Source organism: Corvus kubaryi, unplaced genomic scaffold (assembly GCF_017639235.1).
Source record: "Corvus kubaryi isolate FWS band 111438036 unplaced genomic scaffold, C.kubaryi_AGA036_p1.0 split3-73, whole genome shotgun sequence".
NCBI lineage: Eukaryota > Metazoa > Chordata > Aves > Passeriformes > Corvidae > Corvus > Corvus kubaryi.
This window is the reverse complement of record NW_024582091.1, coordinates 43,682,983-43,708,352: the sequence shown is the minus strand read 5'-3', so window position 1 is coordinate 43,708,352 and position 25,370 is coordinate 43,682,983. Positions and strand designations below refer to the sequence as shown.

The following is a 25,370-nucleotide window of genomic DNA, read 5'->3' as shown; positions in this document are numbered from 1 at the left end:
GGCTATAACTTCCAACTTTACGTTCTGAGAACAAAGCAAAATTATATTTTGATTTAAACATTTCAAGAGACCAGAGGGCCAAAACATATTGTAATCAGGACAGTTAAAACTCAGACACATTAGATCTGAGCCTTGCCTGACAATCAAATCAAGTAGACATCTCTTCAGATTGTAACCTGAAGGTTACAGATGCCATTGCAACACTTGAAAATGTTGTTAGCTAACCCAGGCCTGATGAATAGCTAAATCCTCTGGGGGGAAGGAGGGAGGTTTCTAGCAGCTGGTCTCAGCAATGTGTTTGTATTCCTGGATCTGCTAAAATGTGTCCTCAAAGCAGCAAATTACTGTACATTAGACTGTGTTACTCCATCTGGAGGAGATAAAATATGTCTTTATCTAGTGCAGATAGATATTAAACACTCCTGAGTGTGAGCAGGTTTGTGTGAAACTGTGTCAGCTGTGGTGCCAGCCTGGTTCTTTGTGACTCGCTGCACAGTTGCACCAGTCTCCCAGGTATTAAGAATGCAACCACCAAAGATTACACAAAAGCTTTTAGTCATGCAAAATCAGTGTGAAAGTAGACATGCAGGAATACAGAATTCACTGTAAGTTGCTGGCGTGTAAGCTCCTAAATCACTTAAATGTGTTTGTTTTTTCTTTTTTTAATCCTATCCAAAATATCTCCTGTTGTTCCCAGTAAGAGTATACCAGAAATTCACACTCCACCTACTATCCAAAAAAATATTTTGAGTATTTATGTTAATGGACTTTTGTGACCCACCTGTATTACAGATGGAAGTGTGAAGGGATTTGATTAGCTGAGGAGAGCATTCTGTAAAGTTTTTTACATTCAGATGACTGCATATTGGAATTGGCAGTGAAAAGAAGAACACAAGAAAGAGGTGTAAGGGCAGGTAGTTGCCTTGCTTTGCACACTTTTGGAGCCTGTAAAATATTATTGTAAAGGGCCATCCTTAGACAGGAATGGAATGAGTAGTTGTAATGGTTACTGTAAATAAATGGAGAGGAGACCTAGCTGGATCTCTTCTGGAACTGAAAAAAACAAACAGTTGGGGCCACTGTTGTAAGAATGGAAGGGCATTGACTAATTTATGTCTAGGTACCAAATCCTCCTGATTTTTAAGTGTGTCATGGAATGCTCTGCAGATTGCCATATTGGAGGATCACAAAACCAGCACTCTGACAGCATTCAGACTTAAAGGCCAGGGCTGGGGGACTGTGCTGGAGTGCATCCTGGGCAGCCAGAGAAGATTTATACTGCCTAAATGCAACTGTCAAATGAACTCAAAGCCTTCCCTCTCACATTATCTCTCTCTTCTGTGCTAGGTGAGGTACCTCTTATCTTTGCATAAACTTAGCTTGACTCTCTGCTTCTTCTGAATACCAGTTGGCGATTGCATCTTTCTCTTCGGTGTTTCATGTAGAGTTATTACGTGGGGAAATTGCTCCCTTGAATTTCCAGAATAGAAGTGATACTCTGAAGTCTTTGTTTATTTTTCTCGTAGGACACCCTTATGATTGCTAAGCACTAGATAATTCTTATGCCAACAACACATTTGTGCCCAAAAAAGGCGGTGGTCTTTTCAGTGAGGAGAGGGGAAAGGCTGTGGTTTCTCTTTGACATGAATGGGCAGGAATAACAAACACAGATGTACTAACTGGATTTGATTTCCCACATATCAAAGCAAGCTGTCTGGGGTATATAAATTTTGCTTTCAGTCTTGCATGGTTTTTAACTGCTGAGCCAAATATTTCTTGCAATATCTCAATTACTACCCACTCTGTGTATTCTCTGTATCTCTGATGTGGTTTATGGCAGAGATTTATTAGTATTTTCATGCTTGCGACTAAAGTGAAGTTATTTAGGTGCTTTAATTTATAAAAAGATACTGAGAAACCAGATAATTCAGAAAATGTGACTAGAGGGAACAGTGTATCTGACACAAGGCCACTTTAGTATTCACATTTGCTGTTGTCATACTTTGCTAAGACTGAAAAGCCTTCTAATATGTGTGTTACCAGTTTGTGTTTTTACTATGCTCAGCTGGCTGTAACAGTAGAAGGGAAGAACCACACAATCCTACAGTACCTTGCTGATGATTTTGTAATACATCAATAATTCAACTGCAGTTTCAAACGGAATAATTAAATATTTATACTTTTATATTTTCTTTAGAATATTCATATAGGAAGGAAGAGATATATTGATTGCTAATCAAATTCAATATTTTATCAGTGAGATACCAAAGTGACTCACTACTCTATTTCTACAGTTGCAGATGTATAGAAAAAATCAGAGGGACAGTAATTTAGCACTTTCCTTGGAAGAACGTGGTCATGCAGTGGGGCTGGCTCAGAAGTGGGAAAAATTTTTCTGTGTGACGTGGTGACATGGGGACATGTTATAATTGAGGGCAATGGTGAAAAGCAATGGTGAAATGCAAGGGTATATCTCACATTGAGGAGTGGGGACATTTTGTTGATGTTAAACACTAGACAAACAAGCTACAGATAGTCCCCTATCTGTATGTATCTGTATCTACAGACAGGGGACATGTTCTGGGTTGACGATTAATACACACTTTTGAGTTCAGTTGTGGAGTCAGGGGATCCTGGTTTTTTTCTTCGCCTTGTCTTGATGCTTGTAAATTCTGGCTTCAGATGTTTTTAAAACAGCTGAAATACTTCTGCTTTGTGCAGTTAAACCTTTGCTTGGAGGAGCACATAAAGTACTGACAAAAGCACTGTCAAATATCATCAGATCAGCAGTGGAAAAGGAAACTAGGAAACTAATCTATAGCTGAACCTCTGGATTGCAGTCCCTTCAAACTTCAACAGTTCTGTGATTTTTACTTTCTCTTTTTGAGTTTTTGGTAACTTTTCATCACTAGCCCTGACCCTGAAGTGCTATCCCTCCAGGAAGGGCTTCTGAAAGAACTAGAATTAGGCTTTGAGTGTAGCTGTGCCACCGAAGCAGCTGAAACCAAACATTAAGGAAGCGGAAAGTGTGGAAGGAATCCTAAACAGCAGAGACACCTGTTTTCTTTTTTTTCCTTTTTTTTTCTTTTTCTTTTTTTCTCACACATATTATAGTCACTTTCATTTATGAGTTGACCACCTCCTTAATAATGCAATACTTCTATCTACCTGTGATAACATTATTCTCAGATAACAATAAAAAAATGTTTAATGAAGAATTGCAAATTACAAGAGTTCTCACACAGAAACAAATTCTCCAGATAAACCAGATACACAGAAACAAGTCCTCCAGATGAGCTAGATACACTGTAATATAATGTATACTGAAGTAAGAAAGTTGCTCTTAGGACAAAGGTATGATTGATCAGGTGAAATTTCCCTTTCTGCTGCATCCTTTTGTTTTCGTCAGTCACAGAGACAGCCTTGTCATATAATTCAGTGCATATCAGTTCAATCTGTGCCAACATGTCCCGAAAAATTTAGAGCTTGCAGGACAGAAATTTTCAAGCAAGAAAGAGAATAATGACCTCTCATGAAAGAAACTCAATTTTTGGATTTGATGTTTTTTCAAATACTTGTTCTTTATTTCACTGTTCTAATTAATGGTGTTATGATATGCTGTGATATGATATATACTGTGTTTCTGTCAGTGAAGATCCCAAGCTTTGTTTCTTATTACCTCTGAGAAGACTTCGCACAGTTGAGTTGCAGCTACTTTACTTGTGGTGGTTTTTGAATAGATTTGAGGATTGCTTTGAAACCAAAAAATAATCTTCCAAAGTGGCTTTAGTGGGAAGACTCTTCTAGTTCCCATTATTTACCTATTATCCATGGCAAGCACTGGTTTCATTTAGGACAGATTAGTTTATTCTCAGTGACTCCAACTTGCATTTGTTAGTGGATTAGGTGTATTTCTTGCTGATGGGCAAATTTTTTATTATTTTTTTTCTGTAGGCTTTCAGTGAGGAGCCAGCCAGAAGTCTTTTTAATCTGTGAACGAGGTTTAATGAACCCTTGCTAAATCTGCTGTGTCAAGGCAATCTTTTCTTTTTGTCTTTTCACTGATCCATTAATACAGCATTTGGGAACTCTCCAGTAATACTAGTAGACAGCTCTTTTTGTGATTTCACTTTTCATTCTGGATATATTCAGAACTGAAATCTGACTTAGAGTTCTGTGGTAAAAGTTTGTGTAAGGACAGACTGTCTTTAGGTTGGACAGACTGTCTTTAGCAACTTATCAACTGTTCTTTCCAAGATTGCTACCATAATGCTTTAAAGTTGCAAAGTGATTCTTTGAGTGCTAAGAGTCATCTCTTAGTTTTTATTAATTTATATTCTGTATATATATTTATATTCTGTATAAATTGATAGGGTTCCAGTTACGGTGTCAAATTAGTCACTTGAGAAGGTCACTATTGAAAGTCCACAAGAAGTAGGAGAAAGTTCAGCAACAATTTTATTTTTTTTTTGCCTCAGTTTCTATAACAATTATAGTTGACCTCTTTTAGGTTCTGTACAATCATGTTGTTACAGGTTCAGGGAGGTGGTCCTGATCTGGTGCAAATATTGAATGAAGCCGGACTGTGCTTGACCAACCAAACAAAACTTATGGTTAACTATTCCAGAAAACTTATCAGGAACTTTGTTGCTGCTGAGCAGGTCTTTGGCCCTCCAAGACAGAGAACAACTTACATGTTTGAGAAGTGGCTCCAAAGTGTTTGATCCAAAATGTTGACATAACACAACTGTACAATCCCAGTCTCAGTGAAAGACTGTATTGTAGACCATTTTCTTGAATATTAATAAATGAGATAATCACTCATAAACTCTCACAGATACACATCTTCTCATTGTTTTAAGATTAATATTTATGAAGTCTATTTTTCCACATACAACGTGGTTATGCTTAATAGAATATAATTTTCAACTGTTCTGCTTTGTCTTGAACTGTAAAATCAAATGGAGGACTAAAACAACGTGGATTTAAAGGTATATGTAAACTGTGTTATTCCCTGCCTCTTTGAGGCACAGCATATATAATAGTTACATATAGAAATAAAGACAGTGATTTAAGTGCCCATTAAAAAGAAGAATTCATTGATGCAACAGTAAAAATATAACTGCTCAATGGTGATGGAGAGGAGAGACTTCATTATCAGGATGGGAAACAGCAACTCAATTGGTGATACTTGCTGTTTATGCATTTTAATTAATATAGAATTTGAGAACAAGTGACCATTTTTCCCTCTCAGCATATTTTATGCACTGCATTGTTGCAAACATTTTTCAATATCCCTTGCAATATAAATTGCAGTCCAGTCATCTTCTGAGCAGAGACAGACTATGCTTCGAATAAACTAAAAATAATAGCAATGATTCAACTTCAATTGCATGCTTCAATTCAGAACTGGTTAAAAATTTATATTAATAAGAAAAAAAAATTTAAATGCTGAAAATTTGTAGAAGTAAAGTTTTGCCTGAATGTGCATTAGTTCTTGTAATAGTGGTTCCTGGTACGAGCTGTCATAAGCAGTAACTGATTTTTGTTCAGTCCATAATTCAGAGGTGTGTTAGCATCTGCTCTGTTAAAGAGGGGGTTCTATAAAGACTTGCACAATATCAAGCAAATAATATTCTTTTCTAAGGTCGGTCCTGCTGAGAAATGCTAGATAGAGTTCTTAGTGCTTAGCCTTTTCATAAGATAACTTTTTGTAATGTAGGCCAACTACAAATCCAGACTCTCTTGGGTTTGCTTGTCTCATTTTACTTCTTTTTGGTTATTTTTAAAAGTCACTTTATTCATGTGCTTAGTTATAAGTAACCAGGTTAATTCCAATGGATTGAGTGACCTACCTTGTGTGCTTCAAGATAAGATCATCCTTTCCTGAGTTAATTAGAACTATGGTAAATGCCTAGTACTGTGATTAAAGAACTCCCCTGGTTCTTAGGTGCTTGGTCATTGTAGCCAAAACCAGTCTGGAGTTAAATAGCTGAGCTTTCTCCTTAAGGGATACAAAAGAATGACAATGGTAATGGCCTGAATGTGGTCAGATGGATGCTGGATGAGAGCTGCCTAAACCAGTCAGTAGTGAATGCAGTATCTCAAAAATCAAACCTCTTTCCAGGATCCATGGCTTTTCCTCACTAACTTTCTGTGCTTGAATGCTATCCCTGAATAACCTCTGTGGGTTTGATCAGACGTGTAATTTCAAAAATCTAAGCAGAGGGGTTGGTCAGCTTAAAGGATTTGCAGGATAGAAAAGTAGGCTTAGTTTCTTGCATGAAGAAATTCTAATGCAAAAATTTTAGCTGTCTTAGAGCTGTGATGCTATGAAGGTGTTTTCAGATGGAGAACATGCTCATTCTGTCACACTGGAACTGTCACATTTGGTGTGGCATAATCAAAACCGTTGGCATCAGCCAAAAAGTAGCAAGTCCCTAGCTCTGGAAAGTGTAATTTCACACCTGTCCAGTGTGGAAGTACAAGTTCTTACAGACTTTTTTTATTCTTAGACACATACCAAGAACCTGGAGTTTGTTTAACCATTAAGAAAACGAATTGCAAAGACATTGTATCGTCACAACCCCAAATATAGAAACCCTTTAACTTTCATATATTGCCTTTTAGTCTTTTGCCTGCTGGCAGACGTGAGTGCTTACTGGTGGTGACAGTGCCAAGTTCTGCCAGCCAAACTGGCCACACAGCAGTGGCATGAAAGGGTCACTTGCCATAGCTTTTGCATGCAATAGTACCCGTACTGCAGGTGTGGCACAGCTGTGCACAGATGCACCCTTCTCTGGGTGCATCTCTGTAGACCTTCTCTGCTTACGAGCATTCCATGATCAGGGCCACTGCTACCATAGCTGTTAACACCATCTGGTCCTGGGGGCAGCTGAGGAGAGAACTTGTGTCCCAATAAGCTGTTCTGACACTGCCAGCCATCTCTGTGGGTCATCTGCCCTGGAGCTCCTCACATCTCTTGTAAGAGAGGAAAAAGATACAGAAACTGTATGTAACATAGTGGTTGGTGATGCAACCGCAAAACCAGCTTATCTGGCTTTTTAATATCACTTTTCTGGATGCAGGTCAGGATATGGTCTGGGATAGTGCAAAATCCTCTGGCAGGTCAGACAGCCTGTGGGATACCACTTCTTAGGTTGCCTTCAGGCTAACTTCTTGCCAATTAATCTAGAGATTTGAAACAGTAATTTTAAATCAGCTGTTGTAAAGTACATTGCCATACAGTACACTTCCCTGTTATAGTTTTGCATTATCTGAGAGCAAGGGAGTTATCTTTCCTCTCCCCTGCCAAAAAAATTCTCTTGTTGTCAAGAAAAAATGTCAAAATTTTCCACCCAGGGGAGATACCAGTTCTTTTTTTGCTTGACAGCTCTGGTTCTACTTACATCCATGTGTTGACATCCTGTTGAATCATTTTGGTAATTGATGCATGAAACTTCATTTTTATTTGAGAACTCTTTAAATTTTTGTTGGTATTTTTCAGTTTGGTATTTGTGCTTTTTCACTTTCATTTTACTCAGATTTGTGTATTATAATTTGTGAAGTAATGCAGTATACCTAAATAGGATGTAACCTTTGAAGGGGAAATTGTCATCCTAGTATTGCTATTCAGCCTTTTTCTTTATTTTTCCCTGCCTTTGATTGTTAAAATTCTAAAGACAAAAGCCCCTGTCAGAGTGTTGAGAAAAACTGTTAAGCATCTATTAAGCTTTGAATAATTTCTTTCCCTTCTACAACTGTACTGCATAAGCAGACATTTCACTTGGTTTCATACCACCATAAATAGTGTTCAGCAGCAGTTCTGTTTTAATCCAGTGAACTAAATGGGCATTGTCTTCTCAGAGCACTCAGCCTGTCATTACTGATGATGTGTAAGGTTCTCCTGTACCAGATCTAGTCCTTAAGTCTGAAGCCCTGGTGCATTCATAATGCTGAGCAGCATTTATGGGTTTACTAATTCATAGCAGACACACTCTCCTCTCTCTCCATAATTAAAATCTGCTGTTTGGTACAGTGACCCATGGTACAGTGTACATGACTTCATTAGTGCTTTTTGTTTCTCTTGCCCTTGTTTCCCTTCAAGGCCAAAGAGTGCGACATGAGCAGGTTACCAGTTATTCTGACAAATAGGAGGACACCTCCTGTCCAAACTATTTTGCAGAAATATTGGATGACTTTAAATGTCAAACTACTGAATGAGGTAGAGGGCTGTCCTTCCTTGTCTTCTGTCAGTGTTTTCCTCCAAGGGGCAGGATTTGAGAATCATCTGAGCGCACATTGCGTCCGGGTTTACAAGCCTGCAAATAAAGGAAGTCAGGAAAGGCTTCTTTTACAAATCCCACAAAGGGGTTAGAGGTGGCTGCAAAATTGTTTTGTTTGTAAATTGTAAAATTTTGAACCTTTTTTCTCTTTCTTGGGGGTACTGCTTGCTTTCTTACACACTGTGTTTATTTGAGGTGCCTCCACCATAAGTTTTTCAATGTGAGAGTTGCTTTCTACTACAGACATGTACTAAGCTCTTGCAGAACTTGGCCAGCAATGCTAGGCAGCCTTACAATCTAAAAACATTCCCTCTTTTTTCCTCTTCAAGAGGTCATAGAATGGTTTGGGTTGAAAGGGACCTTAAAGTTCATCTACTTCCAGTGCCCCTACCATGGACAGGGACACCTTCCTCAGACCAGGTTGTTCAAAGCCCCATCCAACCTGGCCTGGAATTCTCTCTCTTAAAGTATGGAATCACACAGAATCACAGAATGGGTAAGGTTGAAAGGGACCACAGTGGTCATCTGGTCCAATCTCCCTGCTCAAGCAGGGTTATCCTAGAGCACATGGCACAGGATGGATAGATGTCATGATGTCAGTTTAATTACATTGCACTTCAAATCCCATACATTTTGTTTTAATTGACCTACATTGTGGCATCAGAAGCAGATTTTTTTTGGTTTGTTTCTACTTACTGTGAAAACTACCCAGGTGTGTGCTCTTATACTACATTTGGGACTGTATCCTGGGACTCCAGGGAGTAGGAATTACACTTGTTGTTCCATGACAGAACTTCAACAGTAATTAAAATAAATACTTTAATTACAAATAAACCATTTATAGAAATGTGATCTCATCAGGCATTTGCAAGATAATGCTAGCCAATTAAAAAATCCTGTAACTTTTGTGACTTTGAAACTATCTCTACAGTTATGTAAGTTCCTTCTTAAAAAAAAAAAAAAAAGTGGTTTAGAGTCCATGCCAATCAGTAAAAGCTGATTTTCAATTTTGTTTTTTACTGGAATTGCTTTCTAGTTATTAGGAACTGCTTTGTAGTTTTGTTTTTGCTTTCCCTAGCAGTGGTTGCAAAAAGAAAATGTCATTGCCCAAGAAAGCCTCTACCTTTCTTTTCTTTATTTTTTTAAATACAGATTGTTTGAGTTAGTGTCATGAGTAGTTAAGCAGCCTATGGGGATATCCTGTGTGGAGACTCAGTGTTTTCAGTGGATGTGAATGATTAAGTTTGGTTTTGTTTGGTTGGTTTTGATCCCATTTTTCATCCAGTAATTTAAAAGAGGAGCCTGCTGTCTTCCTGTTTGTTCCACATAAATGGGAAAACATGCAAGTTAAGTGTTTGGATCATCGCCAAGACTGTAAATGAGCCCTATAGCAGCGCTGATGGAAATCATAGCTGAGAGTAGTCTTGTGTATTGGTCAGAGATGGTGTTTCAGAACATACAAATGATTTGTGAGGGAAGGTGGAGCAGTGGAGTAAGGCAAGAATATACTGGCCGATAACTTGTGCTTCTGTCATTTGACTGCATCAGATCGTATGCCCTTTCTCTAGCTAGTGGGTTCCCAGATCTTTTTTTTTACAAACAGTAGCAGTCAAAACTTAGCAGTCTTCTGCTGAAATTCTCTATTGCTTCATAGCAAGGTTTTGATCATCACTTCCTTACTGAACTTGATCTCTGATGTTTCTGTCATTCACGTTACATGCAGGTTTTTTGGCATTTGTGACAGAAAGGAGTATATATATGCACATGTATATATATGCACTAAGTTTTCACAGTTCAGCTCTATAAAAGAGGGAAATTAAAAAAAAAAAAAAAGAGGGGAAGAAAGATATTTTGAAGAGCAAAGACTTAAAAGAATGCCTGAACTGGCGTGTCCTTCCATGCATTGTAGTGTATTGGCATCTGGGTTTTGATCTGTAGAAAGCATTAGATAGTAACACATCCTACAAAGCCAAGATGGGACAAGAGAGCAGAAAATCACATGAAGTAAATAAGGTTTTACAAGAAGGGAAAATCAGGACACACAAACTACTGAATAGGATTAGTCATGGATGTCCATCGCAGCTCTTAGCGTGGTAAGAAGAGATTTGTCAGTAGGAGGTAACAGTTGTCTGTCTCTGTGTTTAGGAACTGTGTTTTACACCTGTGTTTAACCCAGCAGTGTCTGGACAGTACAAATCAGTTTTTCCTTAAGTACTGAATATATATTTTTAGCTGGTTGCTGAGCTCTCACAGCTATTAGAAATGTCAATAAAATTTCAGGGTAATTAATAGTTGAGAAAGTGAGGCCCAACAGCTGACTGTGAGGCTGGCCAGTTTAGAATCCAGTTAGTGCTCAATAAAATTGTTTAACTTCAAAGTTTTAAATTTTGCACATATGGACTGAGCAGCAGATGGAAATATCAGCCCTTAAAGCTTACGTACTTATTAGCCAAATGAGATTATTGAGAGTTTTTATAATTGACTGTTTACTTTCCTGTTGTTCTGTAGAATTTGCTCTGTGGACAGGAAGAGAGGTACCACAGTTCACTTTCACTGGCACTTGTGCATGTACCAGTAAATGTTATGGATTGCAGAGAAATTTGTGGAGTTCCTATCAAGAAATACAAAGTACAGCGTTCTTAATCATTTGCGGTTAGAATTAGATTGCTTTCTCTGGCAAGTTCAAGTGCTCTGTAGCTCGTATATCTCCTTGTAATACTGAGCTGGGCTGTGTAACACTTTTAAGATAAGAAAATCCATTTTGTCCATTTCGAAGAAAAGAGAAACCATGAAGAAGGAACTTGGCTCAGAAACGTTGCTTTGCTCTAAAGATAAATGCTAAATGTCTAAAAAAGAGTTTCTAGTGCAGGACTATTTAATTCATAAGAGTAGCGTGCCCTTTTTTGTTGTCACTTCCTCTAGTATTTATCCACATTGTTCAACCTCTTATTTATGAAGGACTGAGAGTCAAGGCAAGATAATATGTACAGAAAACTGTAAAATTGCCATTACACAATGGTTTACTTGGAACACGTTTTGTAGTAATATCATCTTCTGTAAGAACAGATCAGGCTTCTGATTGGTATTTTATTTATTAAAAAAAAAGCAAACAAACAGAAAACCCTACAGCCTTGGAGTAAGGTGTGTGTCATAGGTTAGCAAGCGTAGTCCCGGAAGGGACGTCCTTGCTAAGGGGTGCTTACAGTTTCCTCTGGGAACTGACAGAACCTATCAGCTGGCCAGTTTGAATACGGACAATTCTCTAAGCCACTTAAAGTTGTGATCACCTCTGTGATCCACATTTAAGAATAGGCAAACTCCCCCTCCAAGCTCTCTCTCGTTTCCGGCGCTGGCACAGGTGGCTGCGGGCCCCGTGTGGGGGCCAGCGGGCCCGGCCAGGCCCTGCCTGGGCCAGGCTGGGCCGGGCCACGGCCATCCTGAAGCCATGGACCTGTTCCAGCCATGGAACCCCCCCCACTGCCTTGCCGTGGGCAGCCGGAGCGGCTCGGCTCTCCCCCCTCTCCACTGCGATAAGAAAAATTCAACATTCCAGCTGCAAAGCTGCAAGGCCGAGGTGAGATTAACCCTTTTATTGCTGTGAAGAGCTGAAAACCTGAGGGAAGAGAGAGAGGAGATGCTTAAAGCTGAAATTCTGTTGTGAAGCTATGATATATCAGAGTATCCCGTTGTAATTTCATGAAGATATGGGGGGTGGAGTGTTCAACTCGTGAGCAAAAGCACCTGCGCTGAGATAGGCAGATGCTGACGCAGCTGTAATTTCATGAGAAGTTTGGACAGGGAGAGATGAACCAGATGAGGACTTTTGCTCCAAACGGGAAAGGAGAAAACCTCAGTCCCTAGAGATGAACCAGATGAGGACTTTTGCTCCGAACGGGAAAGGAGAAAACCTCAGTCCGTAGAGATGCTCCCAGAGATAGTCCTAAAGATGAAGATGATGAAGACCCTTTGCTCCCAGGGAAGGAGAAGGGCCTCTGTTTTTGTTTCTGAACGGCTCAACCTTAAAATTGTACCCCAAAAAACTTCAAGAGTGGACCCTCGAAAGCAGTTGCGGGAAAAGCTGCAAGTCGGGGGAAAGGACTCACACGCAGGCAGAGAGACTCCTCTTCCTAAATGGACTGAACGATATTTGGAAGTGGGCGGCTGTCTCGTTGTGATAATGTTTTCATAGCATGAGCAAGAAGAGACTTCTCTTTCTAAATGGACTGAACAAGGTTATTATGGAAGTGGTAAACAGACTGAACATCTTAAGGGTTGTCTTTTCACATTGTCAGTGGGAGAAGGGAGGAAGGTGGGGGGAGGAGGAGAGTTCTGAAGGTGGTATAATTTTTTTTCCTTCTTCTTTTAGGTCTGTTAATAAACTTCTTTATATTCTTTCAAGTTTGGTGCCTGTTTTGCATTTCTCCTAATTCTTATCTCACAGCAGATAAACAGTAATGAGTATTTTGGACCAAACCACTACAGTGTGACATCCTGTAGTGAAATACAGTTTTTCTGCTGAGCAAAACATTGGTAAAGGTGCAGTGCATTTCAGTGTATAGAAACTTTTCAGTGTGAATCTCAAAATGCAAAACAGTTTATTTATGTCCTCCTTCAGGAAGATGTCACACTCACCTGTGGACAGACTCTTCTGTACTTTGCTTCTAGTTAACACCCAGTAATGTTGACTTATCTGATGGCCCGGATTTCCTTGTGAAGCAGAGAACGGTAGTTCTGAGTAGGGCTGAGAAGTTGTGGGGACCAATACATAAGTGTTAATGTGATTGATATTTGTAATTGTGATTGCTGGTACACTTATCCCAAGAAACTCATACTATTTCAGACCAAGCAAAACATAAATTCTGGTACTGGAGGAATTTTATGCTTTGAAGGACAGAAAGCAGTAGCTGAGACTCTGTCTTCTGTGAGGCAGGAGAGATTGAAAAGGAAGACAGGAGGGAGGGAGGACATCTCCAGACATGAAAGGCATCGCACCACAGTTCCTCTCACCGCATTGCCCCACTCATCCATTTGCCCTGGTGGTTCACATCACATTGTCACTCCCCTTCTCTTCAACTGGACTTTTATCAACTCAATTGGGTTGAATTGGGCTTTTAGTTCCTTATTTCTCCTGCTGAATTCAGGACAGGACAAGCCTCCCTTCATGGACTGGGGTTTATGGATTGGTTTTTACTCATTATCAAGTGACTGTAATACACTTACTGGAAATATCCTATGCTCGGAAATCCTCGTGTCATGCAGTAATTAATGGCTTGTTTCACATAATACTTATCTATCTGTGCCACTTAAGTAATAACTTGCATTGTATGCATTTTTCCTTCCTCTTTTGTTATATTGATAGAAATGAATGCAAGGACTGATTATAAATCATGCAAAGCTTGTGGCTAAAATATGAATAGGGGTCCAAGGCCAGAGTTGATCACTGGATGGTCTTGCTTTTGGCGGTCATATGTAGGAGACGGCAATAAGTAATCCATTGGGTGGTGCCTCTAGGGCCAACAGATGTGGCTTCTCAGGAGGATCTCCTCTATCCCAGTAACACACGGTGCTAAGAAGCTTCTGATGCTGTTCTAAGAATTGGAAGGAGATGTGGCTAGAAGCACATGGGTGGGAAAAAGACTCAATAATGATTGAAACTTAATTTTTTTCATTTCCTCTCTTTTGATGCAAGGTCTTGCTCTGTATAACATATACCTCCACCTTTGAGCTGAATGGGAGTTCGGTGTTGAAGATTGCTGAGGTAAGTGCTTCTGTTATACCACAGCTTGTGTCACTTAACCTTTCCCCGCTACCTAGAGTGTGTCTTCCATATGTAACCTGAAACTGAGCTAGTCTGAAAAACATCTACTGTCTTTAGGACTGATATTACCTAATGTCTGTTGTTAAGAAATAGTTGCAAGTTGGGCAGGTTTGGGCTTGCATGGGAAGGCACTCTTGGAAGCTGACTGATAATTGTATATTACAGCATTGCACATTTACTACTCCTCATATTTACTTTATTTTGCTTTTTTGCAGTAGAAAGGTTCTCTTGAGTTCTTTATAAAACAGCACTGTGCTGATTTCTTACTGGTTGCAAGTCTAACACTAATGAAGTGTCCTCAAGAGAAGCGTGTAAGCCATAGTGTGCCATGTTAGCACAAGTTCCTCAATGTTCATTGTGTGTATCTCTTTCCTGACACATCCAAGTAAAACATTTATTATGCTTCTACATCCATTAGGCTATTAGTCACTCTATTCCCTCTAGTCCATTAGATTTTAGTATGAATTAAATTGTAAGGGAGCTTTGGTTGTAGAAAAACATACCTGCAGGCATATTAAGTGAGCCTTTTTTAGGTGGGTGATATTTTTAATACACTCTGTTGCCAGCCATGGGACTGTTTGTTCAGGTTAGAGAAGATGCACAGGAACACTTAATCCTCCTGTGCCACACACACTCCTGTGTGCAGAATCTATTATAAAATTACATTGTTATTACGGTATGGGCAGAGCTAGTGTCTGTGAAGGAATGTAAATATTATTTACATGTCCTACACTCTCAAGTGTCTGTAGACATTTAGAGATGTGTGCCTTCTCATTTTTTTGGTATTTGGCATGGGGGTTTTTGTAAAAAAAAACAACATCCCATGTGAAAATAGCTTACTTTAGCTGGAAGTTACAGTATTTTCTGAGTTTAAGAATAAAACTGACCTTGTGTTATCTTATTGGAAGCTGAGAAAGGAGTTGTAGGGATAACAGGGAACCAAAGAAAACTACCTCCATTTTGTAAAAAATGAGTTTTAACAGGCAAGGATACAACATAAATAGTTCATGTATATAACATATACAGGATAAAAAAAATATAGTAATCATTCTAGATTAGCACAGCTTAGATTTTGGTTTCTCTTGTGCTAGGTGAGACCATAAGGTGTGGGCTATTTTTGGAGGTCTTCGTAAGCCCCATCTGTAGATGCTGCAGCAAGGATGAACTGAATTGCTACTTAAAGCAAGCCACAATTTTTAGATTTCTACTAAACCCTCTTTATGTCAGTGTTGCACACTGAAAAAAATACAGATAATTTCCCCTACTGCAGTTTTTCTCACATATTCTCACAGACTTCCTAACATGCGAGGCAAAAGCTGATGAATTCAGCTTAGTGCATCTCTTTGCTGTAGGTAAAGACCTCTAGATTAAACAAAGTACTTGCTGGCAAAAGCATTTGATGACTCTAAACCCTTCAGCTTTCAATCTTTAAGAGCATTACCTAAGACTGGGGGAAATGGTCAATCAGTCATGGTCTGTATGCTATAAACTGTAGAAATAATCAGAAATAATATTTTCTATTCTCTCTCTAAACAGCAGGGTTGTTATTCATCAAAAGCATTCTGAAAAATGGTAGTTGTCTTTCACAGATTGATGTGAAACTGCTGTTCTTGGTAGTTGCACTTCATTTTCATTCTGAGAAGACTAACCTGGTTTTAAAAAACTTTGCTAGTGTACTGATACAAATTAGGACAATGAGAGTTCTTGTCTTTTATGGTGAGCAAGACTCTAACGCATGATGAGATGTGCCGGCAAGGCAAACAAAACTCATTTCCGTCAGTGAAAGCAGTGTCCGTGAAGGAATGTAAATATTATTTACATGTCCTACACTCCCAAGTGTCTGTAGACATTTAGAGACGTGTTCCTTCTCATTTTTTGGTATTTTGGTACACACCCAGTATTACAAGCAGTAATATTGAGTGTGCTTGCTTCTGTTTGGAGTGTTTGGGGGTACAGTTATTTTCTCCACACTTCTTGAGAAAATACTAGGCCTTAGAGAATTCCTAGGTCTTCCTAAATAGCAAATCCTACCAGGCATGTACATGCTTCCCCAGGTTCCTCCTGCCCCGGCTTTAGGTAAGGCAAAGACTTTAACAGCTGGAATCGCTATGCCTTTGTATCTGAATCTTCCAATGTATAAGCAGTAGGAAACAGAAAATCATTTCTCAGTTCAGCATTTGGTTAACCTTCTGACTTGCTTTAAGGGACAGGTGGCAGAGAGGAACTTTCTGTTCCAGTGCCCATGCTATTTAACATTTCTTTCCATGTTGGTCCCTTACTTTTCCTACCCTGCACTCTGTAGCAAGTAGAGCCACTCCACTTTCCAGGATTGGAAAGGTGCTGCCTTTGTTACTGGTAGAACTCTCTGAGGACTATCTCTGACAAACAAAGCTACAGTCTGGCTATTTTGCACTGCCTGAGCATTTGCAATTCATGTGTACAAAACAGTGGCACTCCAAATCTTTCTGAACCTTATCAGCTTCAAATTAAGGAAGCATCCAACATGAAGAGTACTATAATTTGTGGCCTAAGTATTTATTAATAGTATTGAAATAATAGTATTGAAAATAGATTAACAGTATTAAAAATAGACTAAATCTTCCCCTGTGCACCTTCCCATGCTTGCCTAGACACTTGCAAGAAAATTCAGTTGATGCTGTTGCTTGTTTTTATGTGTGTGTTTGTTGCTCCAGTGTGTCTTTTGGAGGTTTATTTTGATTGACTCTGTTGTGTTTCATTAGCTAACCCTTCTGTGTTTTGCTCTTAGTTGTGTTTTGCATGCCATAGAGCTGGAAGTCCCCGAATGCATGAAATGATCAAAATGTCCATTGCACACCTCTTTGGAGCCCTGAGCTCTCGCATTTTTACTGCTGCTTCTTCATCAGTGGCTTTTCAAAAGGTACCTTGCCCAGCCATTTAGAACACAGACCTTCTGTAAGATTGGAACTCAAGTGGACAGTACTGTTGCTTATTAGCTCGCATGCGGAGGGGAGAGAATAAGGAGGTACCAACCATGCTCTTTCCAGAAAGTCAGCCTACCTCTAAGAATGGTATTCCATTAATTAATTCAGGTACTCTAGAAAAAGGCTTACCGCTCAAAAAGAATGATCTCCACTGGAATGGTTTGGCCTCTGTGAAGGGCTGTATGTGGTTAGCAGGCTTTTAGGGTTATTTGTCCGCTGGAGTTCAAGTGATAGGTGAATGACAGGCAGAGTTGGTCCAGACCAGCTTACAAGAACATCTGCATCACTGACTGATTGATAGCTTGGTTTCATTTCAGTGGCAGTTAGAAAGAATCAAGAGTCTTGTTTGTGTGCCCATGGCCGTATTGATTAGACTGTGTAATCAGATCACTTTAATTTTTCCCTCTTAAAAACTCATCCTCATTAGGGAACTATAAAAATGACTTTACATCATATAATACCCTTCTCATTCAAAAATGTACACCAGGTGCATTTATGTATACTTCTGATGCATATAATTTATACTGTATATTTATATTTTTAATAATTTATATTTTTAATAATTTTTTCAAAGCTAGTTCAATTTATATTTACAGTTCTTGCTAGTTATATATCTAAACAGTGGCAGAATGAAACCACTAAAACTGAAAAATATAAAAGTATGTGAGCAATTGTTCAGTTTTTTTTTTTCTTTTTTGGTTGGTTGCTTGGTTTGGATTTTGGGAATTCTTCTTGTGGTCATAGTGAACGATAAAGCTTAGTGTAGGACAAAGGACCAAAACTGCTTCCTCAAAAAGACTGTATTGTACAGTTCTGTCACAAACCCACTCAGCTCCATCAAGACGTTTATCTACTTAGTAGTTACTGTGCAGGGTGCTTAAACTGTTTGCTCCAGTTACAGAGACCCAACACCTCCCATGAAGTATCTGATGAAGGATAGAACCTGCGCTTTTCAGTGTGCTGTCCACAGGATCCTAGTGTGTAACACTTTGGCAGCCATTTGTGCTGGGGCAAAGGTCAAGCACCTCTCCGGGCACAGCACATTGACAGAAAACTGCCACCAGCTGGGCATGGAGTTGGGATGATCCATCAGTGTTCTCCTACTGCTACCTTGGCTCCCATGGGATCTCTGAGCAGAGGAGCCCTCTGCTGGATTGCCAGTTATTAAAAGGCAATTGTTTGTGTTATTTATGGTAAAGTGCTCTTGTATTTTCTGTGTTAAGAAAGGCCTTCAAAGGCTTTCAGATGTGTTACAGTATGTAATAATTACCACAGAAAAAGTGGCAAATACCTGTACATCAGAAGCCACATGCTTGAAAAATTGGAAGGTATTTAACATTGCAGACATAGACTTGCAGAGGGGTAGTTACAGTAAGTATCAAGAAATGAACAATCAAAGCAGCATTTAATGAATTCTGTACAGAGCAAGGCAAGTACCAAAATCACTTGGGTTTGACAGGAGACTTTGCTGGTTTTGCCCCACCATTTCTGCAGCTGTGAGACTGATGAATTGCAGGCTGCTTCTAGATGCTGCTTACTTGGTTTCCATACTGCTGAAAACTTCTAATGCGCTAATAAAGCAATGAGAAATAGTAAGGAAGGCTGACTCTCTGCATGCAAGAGACCTTGGTATCCTCCTAAAATGTGTTCCTGGCAAGTGACAGTTCATCTTTTTGTACTGCTGTCTTGTTTCCTCATCAGGTTTGCATTGAGACATATGTATCTAGCTGTCACCAGCGGAGCATTAACACCGCTGTGCGGGCAACCCTCAGCCAAATGTTGAGTGACTTGACTTTACAGTTACGACAAAAGCAGGAAAACATGGTGAGCCTTCTGGCATCAACAAATGGTTCCATGTCCATGGCTGCGTACCGTTTTGTTTCTCTGAATGCCTTATGGCTTTTATTTGACACTTCCTCAATTAATCCTGTTTAAAAGCTTTTTTGAGCTCTGATTATGCCTGCCTCAGAGCTCTCACATTGTCAGCTCTAGCGGGCTGATTTGGTTTTTTTTTCCTTCCATTATCCAAAACAGACTTTGTTCTGATGTCAGGCTGCCTCAGCCTTTTCCATTCTTTTATTTTGTTTGCTTGTTTTTCTAAAGTTTATTGAAATCCTTCTGCCAAAAGTTTTTGCATGACAAATATTTATGTAACAAGAGCAGATTCTCAATTAAAGAAAGTGTAATTGAAGTTTTTCTTCCACTTTTTTAATAGAAGATAATTTTAAGTTAATAAAATTATTTTTTTCTTTGTTAGCAAAAAAAAATTTATTTATTTCATTATTAAAATCCATAAGAGCTGTTTGAATGACATCCAAGCACATTTTCAGCAAAACTGTAAATGTTCTGGGTAAATGTGGAATTACATTGGCTTCTTACATTTGTTTGTACTGCTTTGTATAATATCATATTGTCAAAGAAGTACTATTTGTAAAAGCCAGTTTCTATTTATTAGGAAATTTTAAGGACTGTAGTTGCACAGATTTCTTTTCCTTAGATCTGCTTTGGGTTAAGATGATCACGTCTATTTTGGATTAGTAGACTAGATTGCTTTTATCCTGCTGAGCAATGGCAAAAAGAATTAATCAGTTTAAGTAAACTTGTCTTCTGTTTGTGCTAAGTAGGTTCATTTTACCAGCCAAAGCATTTACCCAAAAAAACCCTCAAACAAACAAAACCAGTTTGGGTCTGCAAATTCAATTTTGTTAGTTCTTTTCTTAGCTGAGGAGTAGGTAAAAGGGTATGAGAGCTGCATGTAGTTCCTGGCAGTTTGTTACTGATGCTTGAGAGAAGAACTTGGCTTGACCCTGTTGTGCACTGGTAGGAAGAATCCCATACCGCAGCTGAACCAAACGATATAAGAGCTCATTTCCATTTCCTGACTGCCATTAATTCTGTTGATACTGTAACATTAGCATTGTCAGTGTTCTAAACTCTCTAATACTCCATTGATTTTGGTTTCTAAGTAGTTTGTGAAGTCTAAACTATGCTTTCCTCTCAGTTATTTTCAATGCAATTTACATGCCTAATTATTACTGAGTTGTTTTAGGTGTAGGAAATCCCTTAAGGACTTACAAAGCTTTCAACATCATTGAGATGCAATTTCCTTAAATCTAAATGACTGTTAAATCAGATCTTAAGGAATTTTTTTAAATGTTTTGCAAAAGCTTCACTTAAAAACCCTAGCAAACAAAAAACCCGAAATAGATAGAGGACATGAATTTAAGAAAGTTCTGCTGTTAAGTTATTGCTTCTATAGTATTCTTCTGCTCCTTGCACCAATTACACCTCCTTTGTCTTTCCTCGACAGACAGCTGAAAACCCTGACACCTTGCAGAAATTCAAGAGTCAAGGTAATACTTTTTTAGTGACTCCTTCCAATCCAACTTTTTTATTCTTAACTTTCCTTTTATCAACACAGTGCTGTTTGATGTCATGGGAGTTGCACCCTTAGGGTTTCATAACTTCTCCATAGTTTGATGTTCTCTCTGTTCCCTGTGGTAGGAGCTGAGACAGTCCTGTTAGCTCCTGATATTTTCAGTTGTGTCTTCATTTGGACCATGGTAACAGCATTGTACTCAACATAGTAATAAATTTTTGTTTCAAGGTGCTAACTTCTGTAATTGAGTTCCAGTGGTCTGGAAAAAATTTTAGTAAGTGCCTTTACTTCCTGAAATGAAATAGATTCACAGAGTAGGATGTGGAATCTGAAAATGATTATTTTATTTCAGTCATATATTATATTATATGATTATATAATGACTACTTTTGAAAGCGCATCACTATTGAAGGTGTGTTTACACTTGCCAGGTGATTCTTTTACAAGAGAATGTTCTTCTATTCCGATTGTAGCTTTACTTTCAACATCTTCTAGTGAGAAAAGATAGTCCCTGCTTTTGACCTTCACAGAGGATTTCTGTAGGAGAACTTGTGTGAATGAAGACTAAAATCTTTGAAGAGCACAAGCATTCTTTTATAAGATCAGAACATGGTCAGACATTAGAAGTTGTGTAAGAGAGAGAAGCTGCAGGGAGAGATACAGAAATTGGCTGCCGTGTAGAAATACTGGGGCCTATCTTTTTTATTATTTAATTGTATACTTATTTTATTATCTGAATTTCATTTCAGCTAACCTTCTGTAAATGCATGTAAGCAATTAATGCTCTCTCCGGAGTTAATACTGCTGCTTTTGCATTTTGTGGCGATCACTTTCCAATCTAGGACTTTCCTACTGCATCTTCTCTATGAATTTTGGTAGCCCTGGCCCTTGTTTAGAAGCTCTGACCAGCTCTGATGCCATTAAGGTTGTAATCCAGCTGCTCATATGTAATGCTTCTGATCTTTGTCCTTTTTGGAGGTACTTCAGCTGAGTCTCTTTGTGATGATGTTGTATCTGTCCTCAGTGTGCTCTGTGAGAAGCTCCAGGCTGTCATAAAGTGAGTTATTTAAATTTATAGTTTCAATTTATTACCTGGAGATTGAGAGTTTCACTGATGCATGTGATTGTACTGTTGTAGTTCTGGAATTATGGATCAAAGCTGTGCTTCAATGAAGTGTTTACTACAGAAAGTATTGTTCATGATGCATTAATTTAATCCTCGCTTGAATTGAGGAGCTAATTTGCCTTCTTTGTGCACTGTTCAGCTTTAAAGAGCTTCCAGCAAATCTAATCTGTGGCTAACTTCCATACAGCAGCAAAATACTAATCCAAGGAGAAGTTTTCTTTTCTGGCTGGAATAGCCATCATAGAGAGAATAACAAGTACAAGAGCCATGGAAAGACCTAACAGAAACTATATTTAGAATTAATAAATCTGTCCTTCTTAGGCAAGCATTTATCCAATTGAAGTAATTTGTATTATCAAATAATTCTTCCAATTTAGGAATATCATACACTCTACCTACTTGAAAATGCACGATCTTAACTTTTAAAATGTGGTTGTTATGGACAGTGTGTTATATGCTCTACAATTTTCAGAAGCTACCAGAGGCGAAGATAGCACAGGCATCTGTGTGCAGTTCTACAGACTTTTTTCCCATGAGTGTCCCTAATAACAGCAAAATTACAGAGGAGTGCCTTTCTTAGCATTATTTAATCAGTGTCAGCATCTGGGAGAATAAAATCAAGAGTGCAGGGATGCCCTGTGCATGCCCATGCAAGTGTCAACTGCAAGATGATGATCATCTGCATGAAGACACATTGTAAGAAAAGCTGTTGGCAAAAAAGGCATCTGTACCTGGAGTGCCTGTGCCTTTCCAGATAGGCATGGACTGTTGTGAGGAAAAATTTATCACCTTTAAAATATATGAGAAGCCAGCAGTTTTCAACCTTCCATAGCACAGAGTTATAAATCTAGCTTTGAGCCTCAGGATTTAGTGTTTTCTGCATGGCTTGTGAAACAGATACTGCTCTACTTGGAAGAAAATTCATGTATGTGAACAAAAGGAACTCAGGCTGTGATAGAAAACCAGGTATTTCTTACTCCTTAATTTCAGTTAAGATAAATCCATTCTTTACAGCTTCCTTGACCTACAATCATGTATCAGAAAATGAATTCCTCCAGCTCTCATCTCTGACCAGAAGAGAGTTATTAAATCCTAGTTTTCTCAGAAGTGCAAACCAGACTGTGGGTGCAGTTGCCATGGAATGCTCCTTTCATAAGGCAGACCTCAGCCTTGCTTGTCTTCTGGATCCTGCAGTTAATGTTAAGAGTAGGCACAGGCAAAGTGCATGTTACAAGTATATCAGTTCCAGGTGTCCACAGGTTCTTTAATATTATTTCTCATGAGGCTTTCTTTGAGTTTATGGTTCTGACAGAGTAACTGGCAAGGCCCTGAAAGCCATGTTATCGTGTTATCATGCCTGTAGGCACTGACTTTTGACCATTGTGGCCACCACCATGAAAAAAAAAATAAAATAACCAGAAGAGAGTAGCCTAAACATGCTTCAGATTGCCTGAAGAAACTACCCAATAGTCCAAAATCTTCAGTTGTCTCCTCTTCCTCTGTTTGAGGCTTCCTTCCCAAGGTTTTAGATTGAATTTGAGTAATTATTTGGGTTTTATTCTTCCTCTTTTTTCACTTTTTTTTTTGGTAGTAGTAGATCATTGGCATGTGGTCAGTACAAGGTAAATGGGATGATGCAGGTGATCACACCATTGTAAATTGATAGAGAGAAGCAAAATAAATCACTGCTGTAAATTACAGTATAATTTTCAAGTGAACTAAAGTGGTTGTTTTAGAAAATTAAATAGTCTTTGTTTTAATATGATGTGAATGGCATCTTTTCTTTGCCAGTGACAATCGTCAACTTCAGCTTCTTTACTTGGAGTGCATCCTCTCCATGCTAAACAGCTCCTCCCCCAGCATGCACCAGCACAAAGGATTCACTGATCTAATATGGTGAGTACATCTGAAGACTAATGCAAATACTCAGTTTGTAAATGTAAAAGGACCTGCTCCCACCAGCCATGCAAACAAACCAGTAAAAAGTCTCAAGGTGTGAGCAGACCTTGCTGTTAACCTATTAATTTTCTCCATTTTCGTTTCTTTTCTTCTTTGCCTTTGTTTTGCAAGTTCTTTTACTAAGAGTTTGGATTAAAAGGCAGAGATGCTACGTTGTTCTTCGGACTTAGATGTTTATTATCTTCTTATCTGTAGCACAGCTGCACGGGATGTGCCTCTTAGTTAACAAGGTGGAAAATGGCTCTAACTTCCAAGGTCTTTTAAGGTCCCAATCACACAATTATGAAATGCCAACTAATTCGTTTTTACTTATAATCCAATAACTAACTATTCATGATCCGCACTGCGGGTTTTTTGACCCAATACCAGAACACCCAGATTTGTGAAGAAGAAGGAGAAAAGAAGGAGAACAAATCCCCACCCAAAATCCTCCGTATTGTTATACATATATATATTGTTATATCCCAGAAACCTAAATTCTCTAAACCCAGGGTTCCAACATTAACCTACTATCAGTTCTTTCTGTGCCTCATATAAAATTGGTTAGGACCGCCTGCTCAGCTACCACATTAAATCCCGGTGGTGAATTATCACTGTAATGAAGTCTAATGGATTTAGCCAGAGCAGAAAATCTCTTATGCTTTCTGCAATAGTTTGGATTTGTGTGTGGCATTAAACATAGAGATGCTCTGCTTTTCATAGGAGGGTACTGTTGAGATTCTTAATGTTCTGATACAATAATACAGGAAGGTAAGCAAAATTAATGTCAAATATGTGCTGGTGACCAAAAATCCTTATTATGACCTGCATCGTTGTATAAGTGTTGAGGCTAAATAGTCTTAATGGTGCTTCTATTTTATCAAGAAGTTCTCCTTTTTAATACACTTCACCAGAAAAGCTTGATACCTTTGGTTTTCATATCTACCTCTAAATTGTTTGATACCATCACCTCAAAGCACCTGAAGTAATCCTTCTTTCCTTGTGATTGAAATAGTGGGATTTTTATTGCCTGTGGATAATTGAGTTACAGTAATAAAGCAAGAATGTAAGTAATATGCAGTTCCTTGCAGTCTGTGCCCATCTTGTGACCTAGTCAGGTGATTGTATTAAGGAGAGATATATGTGACTGTTAATGTGTTTCTTGTGCTTTTACCCTGTGATTTTTGAAACTCAAGTGTGTGCCTTGGTCCCAATTCTAAGGATACAACATGTAGAGGCACCCATAACTCCCCCTGCTGTCCCAGGAACATCAGTGGCTGCAAGACTGGGAGGTCTTTAGACTGGTAACACTTGGCAGTGTTGCACAAGGACTCAGTGCTGAGGCCTCTTGGAGCTCTAACATAAGAGCAGAACTCCCTCTCTCATGGCAGAGTCATTTCAGAGGTTTCTGCCTTTGAATTTCACCCAACCCTTTTGTGACAGATTGTGGGGCTTTCCTATAAGCAAGGTCACTGAAATGATCTCAGTTAAAAGAAAGCACTTGCTATTTTATTTTTAATTTACATCATTTTGATGATCCTGTTTATGCTGCAAATGTACAGGTGTTTGTGTCTGTAACTGTGTACCATGAGGGCAAGCCATCAGGGGTGGGACTTTTTAACCTGCACTGCTGCCAAAGAATGAATATGCATGCTTCAGCTACCTGCTTAAGTGGGGGGAAAAAAAACCCAAAACACTAGGAAGATGTGAAACAGTTTAAACTGCAAACATGATTTTGAACATTTTGTACACACTAATACATTACCTGTCTAGTGAAGTTGTGATCCAAACTGGTAGCTGTCATTGTTCTTTAAAGAGCTGTTGCCTACATGCACACAGGTTTCACTCTGACTGGCACTTT

The 25,370-nt window shown here is 38.8% G+C and overlaps 1 protein-coding gene across 8 annotated transcripts in view; it reads left to right on the top strand.

Moving 5' to 3' along the window:
• Positions 1–25,370, top strand: part of ARFGEF3 (ARFGEF family member 3) — a 92,078-nt gene that overhangs the window by 21,065 nt on the left and 45,643 nt on the right. For 4 of the 8 annotated variants that reach the window (XM_042017479.1, XM_042017481.1, XM_042017480.1 and 1 more), the window contains exons 5-10: positions 13,975–14,043; positions 16,871–17,002; positions 18,768–18,890; positions 20,377–20,419; positions 21,424–21,502; positions 23,363–23,467. In XM_042017479.1, coding sequence (XP_041873413.1) covers positions 13,975–14,043; positions 16,871–17,002; positions 18,768–18,890; positions 20,377–20,419; positions 21,424–21,502; positions 23,363–23,467 — 551 coding nt within the window. The remainder of the gene's footprint in view (positions 1–13,974; positions 14,044–16,870; positions 17,003–18,767; positions 18,891–20,376; positions 20,420–21,423; positions 21,503–23,362; positions 23,468–25,370) is intronic. The other 4 variants (XM_042017484.1, XM_042017483.1, XM_042017482.1 and 1 more) reach the window with 3 other exon arrangements.